The sequence below is a fragment of the Lonchura striata genome, chromosome 1A (genome assembly GCF_050655825.1).
Source record: "Lonchura striata isolate lonStrDom1 chromosome 1A, ASM5065582v1, whole genome shotgun sequence".
NCBI classification, from domain to species: domain Eukaryota; kingdom Metazoa; phylum Chordata; class Aves; order Passeriformes; family Estrildidae; genus Lonchura; species Lonchura striata.
In genome coordinates this window covers 28,193,135-28,205,844 of record NC_140741.1, presented here as the reverse complement: position 1 = coordinate 28,205,844, position 12,710 = coordinate 28,193,135, and the positions used below count along the sequence as shown (strand labels likewise).

At 40.8% G+C, this 12,710-nt stretch overlaps 1 protein-coding gene across 1 annotated transcript; it reads right to left on the bottom strand.

Moving 5' to 3' along the window:
- Positions 1-329: 329 nt before the first annotated feature.
- RBX1 (ring-box 1) lies at positions 330-11,165 on the bottom strand. The gene is made up of 5 exons (XM_021552738.4): positions 11,057-11,165; positions 8,711-8,789; positions 3,090-3,160; positions 1,806-1,891; positions 330-509 (listed from the first exon to the last, which is right to left on the bottom strand). The coding sequence occupies exons 1-5, from the start codon at positions 11,132-11,134 to the stop codon at positions 497-499; spliced, it is 327 nt and encodes a 108-aa protein (XP_021408413.1). The 5' UTR covers positions 11,135-11,165; the 3' UTR covers positions 330-496.
- Positions 11,166-12,710: the final 1,545 nt, after the last annotated feature.

Below are 12,710 nucleotides of genomic sequence, written 5' to 3'. Positions count from 1 at the left end.
GACACAACCCCTAATTGTATAGATCATAATTTCAACTCTGCTGTAATAAAGCATGTCCTCACAAAAATCGATTTGCATAAACTTCTCATAGCCAGGCCACGTCCTGCACCCACTGCACTACACAATGAAGCTTCACACCGACCTCAGTGAGCCAAAGGTGTGGCTCTCATTTGTGTGGGAGTAGAACCAAACTCGCAGTCAAAAGCCTGGCACAGCAAAAAAGAAACACTCCCCAGCTCAAGAGTTAAGCTTAGTTTAAGTCCCTGGTCTGCAGATAATTCTCCTCCCTCATGCTCTGACTGCCTGCTCCTGAACACAAGACAAAAAACTTTGACAGGAAGCTCCAGCAAGACTTTATTCAATGGTATACAATAGGAAGAAATTAGCATGAAAGAAGAATTGTATACATTACTGACTTTCCATGTCACTAAAACAAACCCATAGTGACAAGAACAACTGAGTTCGATGACATAACAAGAAGCGTGTGACCATCTCTCTAGTGTCCATACCTGCAAGTAGACAATATGTTAATGCTCTTTTAAAAATTACAATTCATAGGAGTGCTGGTCTGGGTGGATTTATTTTCATTCTACCACAGCATAATTAACATGTAAATGGGTGAAATACTGTTAAGGAAATCTTAGGAAGTTCTCCACATTTCACTTTCCCCAAAAGTTACCCAGACAACAGTTAGAAGAGAGCCTGAGCAATCCACAACACCATGTGCAAGAGATCTCAGTACCAGTTATCTTTTTCCCTGAATCCCGCTTCAAATATAGCAGGCATGAAGCAAGGCCAAAACTTGTCACAGCCCCAGACTGAGCACACATCAGAAAATATTAATTCATGTCTCTGTTTCTCATCATGCTGCCCGTGCAACATGAAGTGATTAGCCAGGCAACATGGACTCAGTTTTCATTGTGTGTTCAGGAAAACATCTTAATATCAAAGCTATGGTACTTCAGTTGTCACATCAATGATGATTTGCACAACTGACTGTATACCAGAGCTCAAACACAATCCTCAACAGTTACAATACCTGTTTTGCTTTGTTTTAGTCTGGACTGTGACTAGAATTATATATTTTTTTTAAAGTAGGTGGGGAGAGGGACAATCTACATTTAAGAAAAGATTACTAGATCAGTGGTGCAGAATGAAGCAAGTGATAGGCAAACTTCCTAACCATTCTCAATGGATAATTACCTCTAAAAATGTGACTATCCCTCAAAAACCCATTCTTGGATCTCCTACTACTATTCTTGACAAGAGACCTTTAAAAAACATTAAATAAAACAAACAATACAGCAATTATAAATAAATGGGACAAAGCTGCAGGAAAGGCTACATGGACACTTGATTTCCAGATGCTAGGAAATCAGCTGTATTAATCTCTGAGGCTATCAGAGTTATAAAACAAATCATCAAGATAACAGAGGGACCCAAGAAGATCTCTGGCACCTTAGCAGAAACACTTTTTACCACAAGCAGCTTAATTCAGGTCATCCTCTAAACCCAAATTGCTCATGCAGCAGCACAGTTCACCTGAGACTCCACTTCTAGCCAATTCCATTTCTCTCCTGCTCTCCATTCTTTAGAGAGAATGTCAGTAGAAATCACTACTTTTTAACAGTTCCTACATACCCCACAGCTGTTTGGACTTCCCTCAGAGCTCACTTAGAACCAGGTGACCAAGGAAAGAACCTCTGAACAGCAACTATGCCCTCAGACACACCAGTCTGACACTGATCATTTATATTTACAGGACAAGTGGAATTTTCATCTTGAAATCTTTGCAGGATACGTACTTTTGGAACTCCCATTCCCTGTTGTCCAGTGGACATACTTGGCGTGTTTTGAGCCAGCGAGAGATGCAGTGGAAGTGGAAAGCATGCTGGAAGACAAAGTTCAGATCACATAATTTCAGAATGTATGAATGCAAATCAATGTAAAAACTGCCACTGAAAGCATCACAGTAAGAAAAGAGTAGCAAGAGCTTGCAGGCAAAGGTGGGGACAACTGATCATTTAATTAGCTGATAAACACCAAGGAATTGATCCACATTTTCAAAGAGGAGGAAACATTAGTGAAATGCAGCAGAGATGCTGTTCCACAGTGCATACAGTGCCAACTGACTGATTTCTGATGAAGGAGGGAGTGCAGAGTTTAACAGCTGCTAAAATTGGCAGAGCAGACGCTGATAAAAAGCATAATCAGAAAGAAAAGAGCGGATTTCAGAGTAGCAGGGATGATATCAATGTATACATGCTGAAGGAAGCTTTCTGTCAGTTTGCAGGAGATACCAGAGCCTGAATAAAAAGGAATTTGAAAATTAGGAAAAAAAAATCTCATTTATGTATTTAATAAGGGCATCTGTTCTCTTACCCCATAGAGCTACTGAAAATCAAGATTCCACTTGTAGTGACTCTCACACACAACAACATAATTTTGACATTAGAATATCCTGACATAGTTTAAAAATTTGCCCTTGTCTTCTACAGACAGAATGGCAACATTTATGGTCCTGTTCCAGCATTACACGTTGTAACTCAATCCCACAGCAGAGTAAAGATGGGATCCAATATGGAATAATTTATTTATTTTCAACTCAGGCCCAGGCTAGCTAAGAGGCATTCAAGTTTGGAGTTAACATGCTAGTGGGACCAATTGATTTGATCTTCCCCAAAAACTCGAAGCAAATCACCTGGTTACCCCAGACTGTCTCTAAATTAATCTGCACATAGACACATCAAGCAGGCTGGCATCAAAGTAATCCTAATAGCAGGGGAAAGGAAAAGGTTTAACTCCTAGGCAAACCATGACCAGGAAAATCATGCTCAGAATGAGAGATTTATTATTCCTTAAAAAAAAAACAAGGCTTATCTTCCTCTCTTTGCTTCTTTGTCTTATTAGATCTCTCCATCTTTCACTTTCTTCTCTCTCTCCTTTCTACATTCTAGTAAACATAAGGACATAAAAATCCTTATTTGGTGGATTATGTGAAACATGCTACAGAACTCATTCTGTCCCACATCTTCAAAAAGGAGGATAGCATCACCCCACACAAACTCCACGATAGAAGTTTTCCTTACATTGCAGACGCCCCATGCAACTGTGCATTCTTCAGAGGTAGCCGATGCTTGGTTGGCTTGACATTCTATGCCTGTGAAAATAAAGATTGAACAAATATACACAGCAGTTGAAGATGTACATGCACATGTACTAACTGGTAGATTCCTTCATAATAGCAAATGTAGGCAGAGGAGGAGGAGCTTTTTGTGGTATTTAACACACCAGAAAGCATCAAGAGCTACAGTTTAATGCGTACTGTTTTTCCAAAAGTATCATATCAAAACATACTTAATCCTTATTTCCTCCTTCCTCTACTTTTTTAGTATTCCAAAGTTCCAGAGGGCAAGAGTACATAGCTCATCTGCTGGCAACATGTGTCTGTTCCCCAAATTTCAAGGAAAAAGCTTTTCATTTTTTCCTCTTTCATTCACAGAGATGTCTTTTGATTATGAGTTGACAGTATGTTTACTTAAACTTCTTACCCAGGTTTCTCTCAAAACAAATTCTTATATGTTCCTGTCAGACATTATGTACTTTATTTGCAAATGTAATGCTGGAGTTTGCCCATCTTTATTTAAAAGTCTTGTGATAGGTAAGTACATCCCAAAAATCCACAATAGCAAATACAGTTTGGACAGGAAATACAGGTTTGGACTTTTTATACCTTGGAGCTGAGTACCCAAGAGGATCCCTAACCCTAACTTTTTATGAGTCTGGGTTATGTTTTGGGCTTTTGTGTCAAATGGTGTAGATAAAGGAGATGAAAAAGAGTGAGGAAAGAAGAAGAACAACACTGAGAAAATAAATCCTACAAGCCAGTTCTATGTTCTAAGGCTGGACAATTCACTTCTGCTCCAGTTCAAGAAGAAACTTCAGAAGAAAAAGATTTTTCCAACTCGTCCACCATCAGCAGCACAAACCTATAAGATTAACATTTTACTTCTTGCTAAAGGATGCCTTCTGTAGGAGTCAAGACCAAGTGATTTAAAAAGATCTGCTGATAGATGATAAGCTTAGAACTCAATACATGCCCTTGCTGCTTTCTTGTTTTGTTTTTTTTTTTTTTCCTGGCAAAGAAGACATTTGATTGAGTTCCACTTCTCCGTTCACTCTTCATGTGCTTGAATATGCTTAGAGGAAAAGGAATTTGATTCACCAATTAAAGATTCAAAAACTTTCAAATCCCACAGGTTTGGCTGAAAAATGTGATCTCTATTTGTTCTGTCCCATTCTTTCTTTTCTCCATTTTTCATGCTTTTCAGGTGTGGAGGTGCACAAAATAAAAGCAAGGCCCATTTTTTTCTGAGATGCAAAAGATGCCAATTAACCTTGGTCATAAGGAATTACTCAAAACAAGACTGACGTCTAAAGAAAATCAGTAGCAACAGCTGTTCTGCAAGATTTTAGTGAACCTGTATTTATCATATGGTTTACATGAAAGATATGATACACCACAGCAGGAAGTCCAAAGCTCAATCCCTTGCCTCCCTATAGAAGAAAACAAAACCCAGTACTTCAGTCTTAATTCCCAAATCTCTCAATACATACAGCAATAAAACTAAATCTTATTAATAATATGGAAGATGCTCAATACCCTTGAAGAACTTCAATTACTTTGGATACTTGTATAAAATTCTACACCTGAGATCTTTGCAACCATTTTACTGTTACTGCAGTATGGACTCATGGTCATGGGACATAGTATGTTAACTTTTAAATATCTGGCCAGTGTCTGTACAGTAACAGATAATGGTGAGAAGATGAGTAGTAGGAAAAGATGAGGAAACTCATCTGAAGGGAAAATAGTCAAAGAGTAAGCAAAGTTTAACTCAGAAAGACTCTGCTGAAAGCAAGGAAAATACTCCAGCACACAATATGTTTATCTCGTTTCTTCTCTTTTCCTGCTGGAAACAAAATATTGGGCATGTTAGACATGAAGTCCATCTAGCCCATTTTTTATGCCATTTTGGCTTTCATTTTTTTTCCTAACAGACCCTAACATTAGAGCTACATTAACAGAATTTTTAATTTTCAGGATTTAAAGAACTCTATATTTTGCCTGGGAGTGAGAGGGAAGAAAGATGATTTAGGTAAGGAAAAGAAGTACCACTGACATTTATTTCAGTGTTACTCAAAACTTGCACTTTCAAACTAAACGTTCACTGACAGTCTAAAGCATGAGAGTCTCAAAAGTTTAAGAGGACAGATGAACTTTTGTGGAAGTGACTGAGGAGGAGTTCCCTGGTAGTGATGGAAAGCCCTTCCAACAAGACACTCAGGTTTAGCTCCCTTATCAAATGCACTGGAGACTACTGCTAGCAAAGTAGTAGGCCTTTTTTGACTGCCAAAAAAGGGCCTCCCAAAAGCTGAAGCACTTTTTGGTCTCCTACTTGCTTTATTTCAGAAAAGGACAATATATCAACAAATAAAAAATAAATAATACATAAAAGAGATGGACAATCTCCATCCTAGAATGAAAGCTGATGATCCTGGCTCTTGAAAGAAAGAGAAGCTATTTACCATCTGCTGACCCAAAAGAAGTTATAAGAGTGAGATAGTAACACGTACTGAAGGAATACTGAATGATGCTTCTGTTGCCTTGCTTTTGACAGAGGATCTGTAGGTGAGGACAGAAAGAGTCAGCTAAAACCTGAAATACCTGTAAAAAATTGTGAAAGATGCAATGGAAGCGTTTCAACTCAGGGAGTTGTGGAAATACATCTTATATAATGGCAGTTTCTGAATCTTGACATTGGAAGAACCAGCCCACTTCCTATACATTTTCTACTGCAGAAATCACCTGTATAGGTACACATCAAAGAAGTAAATCCAAACCCATTCCATCTCATAAACATCCTGAGATTCTTCTCCGGATTCTATGCAACATATTTATCTTTCTGAAGCTGGATTCAGGCAAGAGGACAGTATTTTGATGGCACATTTTACACAGTTCAAAGCTATATTGGTCATCTTACTACAATACGACATTACACATTTAAGATAATCCAATATACTAAACACACAGTTAACACTCCCCAACTTACCATGTTGCAGTGACAGCACCAGAGAGCAAGCCTTTGAAGAAAGACTCAAGTAAAATCTAAACAGAACCTGTGTCATTCCAGAGCAGAATGAAACCAAGACTGAAAATCTACTCATTCCTTCTGTACACTGAATACAAACCAAACTGAGGGCAGCAGGGATCCTCTGAATCATGTTATAACCGAGTCATAAGGCACATGCATGGGGAGAACTGCATGACACCTTAGCATTGATGCCTGACTTTACACCATTAACAAACTTTCATTACCATTATTGACATTAGTTATTACTCTTCTAGTGTTTTCCCATTTTAGGTTTCTTTTCATCACTAGGAATGGGAGACATTTATATCCTGCATTTTATCAAATCAAATCTTGTGCTGTTCTTCCCTGCACATTCTATTAATTTTTTCTTAATTTGCCATCACTTCACATCTTATGTCTGAAAATCTAATTAAAGGTTTTTTTAACAACATTAATGATCTGTAACAAGGAAGTAAGCAAATCCAGAGCCAACACGGATCTCGGAATACCAATTTAGATATGCCTTCTACTCTGTATGCTGTCAATTTTAATCTGTCATTTGCAGTCCAGGCTCCTCATAACATTGCTCATACCAATTAATAACATGTTATGCTTGAGCAACTCAAAAAGGAAAAAAAACTTACCTATGCCTTTTTCCTTTACTGTTTTTCCTAATCTACCTATTTACTCTCAACTCCCTCACACATATTGGTAGGGCTTTTAAAAATATTTTTAAAGAACTGATAAACAAAATTTATTACTGAAAAATAGCATTTGTCCATTCTCCTTCCAACCCCTCTATATTTCTCCTTCATCCCATATGTCCTATTTGCTATTTATAAAACAAAAGAAAATATATGAGACTGTATTTGGTCTGTCATGGAAAGTACAATTAATTTTGAGGCAGATTGACAGAATGAAACACACTAGCATCTCCTATCTTAAAATACATCCCTCTTGTCATGAATAATTATCTTGAATTACAGGATTTTATATATTTATTCTATACATTTGTAAATTCTATAAATGCAACTTATGTTCTAATAAGTCTTTGAAATTCCATTTTCCTGTCAGCAAAATTATTTCCTCTCCAATACATTATAAACCTGAGAGACTAAGTAATAGTCCAATGTCCACCTTCTTTTGAAACTTCTTTCTAAGATGGTACAGGTAAGAGACACTTAAAAAGGAAATATTTACATTAAAAAACCTCAACTTATTTCATAATCCCTGTTCGTTTTAGTGATATCATTCCCTGTCAAATAACAAAGAACAAACTGAGGCATGGATAGGCAATAGCTGGCTCAAAATACAAACATATCTATTCCCAAGAAGAGAAGTGAACCTGCTTAACCCATGTTCAGACCCATGCTCAGTGTGTTAGAGTGTGTTTTCACTTTATTAAAAAAAAAACAAAAACAAAACAAAACAAAAAAACCCACAAAAGAACCAAAAAAAACCCCAAAAGACAAAGCTTCTGAAAGTAATTTTGTAATTATTATTTAAATATTAAGTAAAATCAGGTACATCCTTCAGTAGCTGGTCCTATAAACTTGAAATCTCATTTTGCTGAAGTGTTTTATTTCCATACAGTCTTATTGAGAGGAAGTCGCCTATAGTATTGGTTCCAAGGGCAACCATATGAAACCAAAGTGCAACAAAACTATTCCAATGGGAGCAGGACAGGCCATGCCCAGTCCTTGGACCTGGACTTATTTTGGGAGGTTCAACCAGCCTTACATTTCTCCCTGGGGTATGCTAACAGATCTTCTGTCCCTTATGATTGAAACAAGATGGACAGTTATGGTGCCAACAGTACTTTGTCATTTTTGAGGGAAAAAAAATGGGTTTGTACTCATTATCAATACTCTAAGGGCCTGAAAACAGTGACTTCATGCATACACACCTATTTCATGATAGAAATGAACCATTGAGATTATACAGAAAAAAAAAATTCAAATTAAACCAATACTAATAATGTATTGGGGTTTTTTTTAGCACTTTATTACTCTCCTTTGTAAATGAGCGGATAATTTTCTAGGTGGCTACAAAATTCCCCTTACTATAACATGTGCTAAGTTAGTTAGATAAGGTATGTTTCATAGAACGAGGAGTCAAATTAATTTGCTGGTCCATGCTTTTCCTTGCCCAGGATAGACAGAGAGTGTTACAAGACTTCATCTTAATGAGTATCATCAAGAAGCTGACACTCATAGCAACCTCCCCAGCTCATAAGATCTTTCTTTGTAAGCAATGCCTGTCAACCCTGAATAATTTCAGTTCCTCTTTATTATTACTCCTTTTTTCCTTTGCTGTGTTCAAAATACATTCAACAGCATCATGTCTGTTGATATGGCATCAAGTGATCCTACCCTTTATGAGAAAAGGGTGAGGAAGAAACAGTATGGTGACAGAGGTCACAAAAATAGATTATGAGACTTCAGCATTACATAAAATAGAGATTAGCAGAAGAATTAGTTACTAACTGAAAACTGCGCTGAGTTATATCCTCAGCTGGGGTAATTTCAGCTATTCAGCACATAGAAGTCCAAATGTGACCCTCCCCATGTACTTACACAGATCCATAATGTGGTTTCTGCAAATGGCACAGTTATCAACCACAATGTCCCATGCCCACAGAGCTACGGCGTTCCACTGGAGAGAGGGGGGAAAAAGAAAAACAGTTGTGATTCAATTTACGCTGGACAGCAATCCTTGCTATTCTTCAAGATACCAGGTACTTTTTGAAATAGAAAAGCTAGGATATTAAGGAAAAAACAAATCTTAGAAGTCCAGAACAATTCCTCATCAAGAGTTTAGGTTACTAGGAAGCAGTGGTACATTCCTCTCACAAACCTCCCAGATACGTCTCCTTCCCACCTGAAAAAGAAGGTAACTCCCACAGTCCCCCTTCCACTTTTTTTTTTCTGTGAAACAAATGCAAACATCTGGATTTCTATTCAAGATCCAATGGAATCCAAGGAAGTAGTTCATGTCAAACCCTAGATTCTGAAAGAAAGGACAGCCCCTTGGAGAAAGACCAATTCAGATGTAATTTTTGTTAAGAGGAATTCCTATTATTTGTGGCAGTTCTTCTAGTAATCATCCTTCTGAGCAGTTGGGGTCAAGAACTAAATCTCTAATGCTACTCTCCACTGACTCCTGAATAATGTTCCCTACAAAAGGTTAATAAGCAACAACCTATCGGCAAGGCTGGATATAAAAATTTCAAAGTACTATCAAATCAACCTTTTGAAGACTTACTTTATACATACAAAAAAGTAATAGCACTGTCACATGCTACTTCAGGGGGTTTGAGGATTTTAGGACAAGCTATGCAGAAAAACCTTTTTATGCCTCCAGACAAAACCCATAATCAGGTCTTCTGTAAACTCATTAAATAAATGGGCCTGCCTTCAATATCCAAAACAATCCAAAATATTGTACTGGTATCAGGATAATCTTCATTTACGACTTACGTAGTATAGATTTTTGTCCCCCTTACATTTTTTCAGTATATATTTGCACTGACTGTACTATCTTCTCTACTGTGTTCCATTTCCATCTCAATGTTTTCATTGCTTTCCCTCAGTTTGGGACATTAAAGAAGGAACACTGAGTTCCAAGTATTGATAGGCAGTTTCACACTTGGGTAAGCTCTTCAACTTTTCATTAGTACAGATATAAAAAGTAGTCACAATACTACTAGATCTTTTAAGACATGCACCAGTAGTGATCACATGTTTCTTCCCAGTCTTCTAACTTCAAGACTAGCTGGCCTTCTGGCTGAAGTATTCAGTCCTCATGGACTTCATCCATACTTCAAGCAGCTAAGATAAAAGTTCTCAGCACCCTTATCTCTTCCATACACTCCAATACTTAATCTCTTGTCCCATTATGGTCTACTCTGATGGCCCACACACCTGTACTGAGCCACACATGCAACAAAGGTCTTGATACTTTGCTGGGGAGCAGGAATGACACTGACATATAAATGCTGCTACTTCCTACCACTCTGATTATATTTGTCCCTATTTCCAAAGGACAAGCAATTATGTCACCCAAACACTTCCTTCTGCACATATCCAGGGGTTTCCATCATCACTGATGGCAGCTGCATTTTAAACAAATATATCTACAAGCAGGAATCACTGGAAATGTTTACTGATATTCAGTCTAGGAGACACTTTTCCTCAAATTGTACCTTAGTACAAGCCCACACAATCTAATCCTGCTTCTCTACACCCACGTGAATAGCCTCGGACCATCACCATGACCCAGCTGACAAACTGGTGGCACTGGATAGGAGAGCAATATTATGACTGCTCTGAGCGAGGAAGCAAAGCCAGGGTGGCATGAGAACATTTGCTCACTAATACGTTGTTATGGCTCGATTTATGTAAGAAGGAGGAAAAAGTCAGCCACAGACATTTGCAGAAAGCTTTTTACGCAGCATATGGGGCAGCCCGGGCGGCTGGGCCACGCCACAGCGGCCGGGGGTGATGGGGAGCTGGAAGCACTCCAGCGCTGCTCGCCCGCCCGAGCTCTGGGTAAGGAGTAGCCGAGGCCTGTCCTGTCGGGGCGGCAGCGTCAGAGGAGAGCGAGCGGCAGAGCCCCGGACAGGGCCGCCCCCGGCCCGTCGGCGCCCCTGCTCCCGCCCCCACCAGCGGCGCCCGCTGATTGGCCAGCTCCCGCTGCACGTGCGGCGGCCCGCCTCAGCCATTGGCTAGGACGCACGCCAGGACTCCCCGCAGGCCTCGCGCCGCCCCTCCCACCGCTCCGGTGCGGAACCAGGCGCCCGGCTCCGTAAAGGGAGCGGGAATTCGCTCCCTTCTCCGTCCCGCTCTCTGGCATCAAGCCGGCCCCAGCCCCACCCCCGTTCCTCCGGGAGCAGCCAGAGGAGCGCGCCGGCGGGGCCTCACTTTCTTCACTTCGAAGCGCTTCTTGCCGGCGCCGCTGTTGGTTCCGCTGGGAGTGTCCACATCCATTGCGGCCGCCATTTTGGGAGCGTGAATCGGCCCGTCCCGCTCTGCGCGCGTGCGCGGCGCGGCGGGGCGTGGCGGGGCCGGGGGGCCGGAGGAGCGGGGGCGCTGGGAGGGGTCACCGCATGGCCACGCCCCCCAACCGCCCCTCACCGCGCCGGCAGGTGCGGGGGCCGAGGGCGCGATCACGTGGGCGCGATCACGTGAGCGCGCTCCTGAGGGCGGTGGGAAGGGCGGGGCCGCGCCGAAGTTACCTCATCCCTCTGCCCGCAGCCCTCGGGCTCTCGGTGCAGCGTCCCCCTACAATCTCTTGGGATTTGCCCCCCCGCCCTCTTCACATGAGGGGCTTCAGCCCTCAGTAGACTTCTAACTTGTTTTCGCCCATCGTAATCGAGGCAGGACGAAGTGGGGTCGGCGGTGTTGCCGCTGTAGCCCTTTATTCTCCCGCAAGTCCAGTTTTTTTTAAAAAGGAACATGGAATTGCTGGAGACAGGACGCGCACCTTACAGCGTGCGATTTGAGTTTACAATAGTTACAATCAATATGGATTTAAAGGTGCTGCCAGAGTTGCCCAGGCCTTGCCTGTTCTTTTGCAAGGATGGAGAGGAGATGACAGGCACGGTGGCCGATTCTTGGAGCTTCCTCTGTCTGTACCTTCCCGACAAGGTCAGTGGTAGTATTCTCCATGATATGGAAACTGAGGGCAATACACTCCCCAGCAGGACAACTATAGATCTTGAAATTTCACCCAGCTTTGCAGGTCCCTGTAGACGCGATCTCTCTGCAGAGCCACCCCTTCTAAATCCATTTGTACACTGCTGGTCCATGGATGTTGGAAAGAGGAGTTTGTAGAAGCACTAAAAGGCCATTCTCTTGCATAGATACAGGCAAGCAATATCTGTACTCTACTTCTCATAAATACTTGGGCCCAACAGCACCGTTCTGGTTTGCCTCCATTCTACATGTCTTGCTGTGTGCATACAGCTTTTTCCTGAAACCCAGTCATTGCTGGGGTGGAGTGTCTGACAGTCTCCAAATAGACTTAAACTTAAAGTAGGGACCTACAGTAAGAACGAGATGATGCTGGCATTGGATGTGTTTGAATAATTTTAATGATTGGATTTGGATTAATATTTAAAAGACATGTACCACTTGTGCCTTGACTTATGCACATACCTAAATATTTGCAGCATCAGGCTGAGCCTGAAAGTTGCATAGGCAATAAAGGTAAGTTTGAAGAAGAAAAATGCCCTCCCTCATGTAAACACCCTTTAATGCCTCTCATTACCTACATGGTAAGCTTCCATTTCACTGAACTGCCCCTTTCCCCAGATACTGCTTGGTTATGGGGCATCTCTATCACTATAAACTGCAGCTGCACAAATTCAGATTTCTGTCCTGTTGCTCCATATTCAGGATTATTGCAAAGGAGTATTTTGAAAAGGGGAATTGGGTTCTTCAGAAAGTATACTTTTCATCTTCTAGAAAATAGCTATTTTCAATTCAGAATTTGCAAGGTTTCTTATTAATAGAAGCACCAATACTAACCTTAATTTCTAAATGTGTATGGCAACGTCTCCAGCAAGACATTTCT

What these genes read in the sequence shown, in the direction of transcription:
- RBX1 (XM_021552738.4), bottom strand. Translation starts at nt 11,134, where the DNA reads ATGGCGGCCGCAATGGATGTGGACACTCCCAGCGGAACCAACAGCGGC. An exon ending in AAACCACATTATGGATCTGT is followed by an intron (nt 3,161 to 8,710) that starts GTAAGTACATGG and finishes TTATTTTCACAG; the next exon opens with GCATAGAATGTCAAGCCAAC. An exon ending in TTGCATGGGGCGTCTGCAAT is followed by an intron (nt 1,892 to 3,089) that starts GTAAGGAAAACT and finishes TTTGTCTTCCAG; the next exon opens with CATGCTTTCCACTTCCACTG.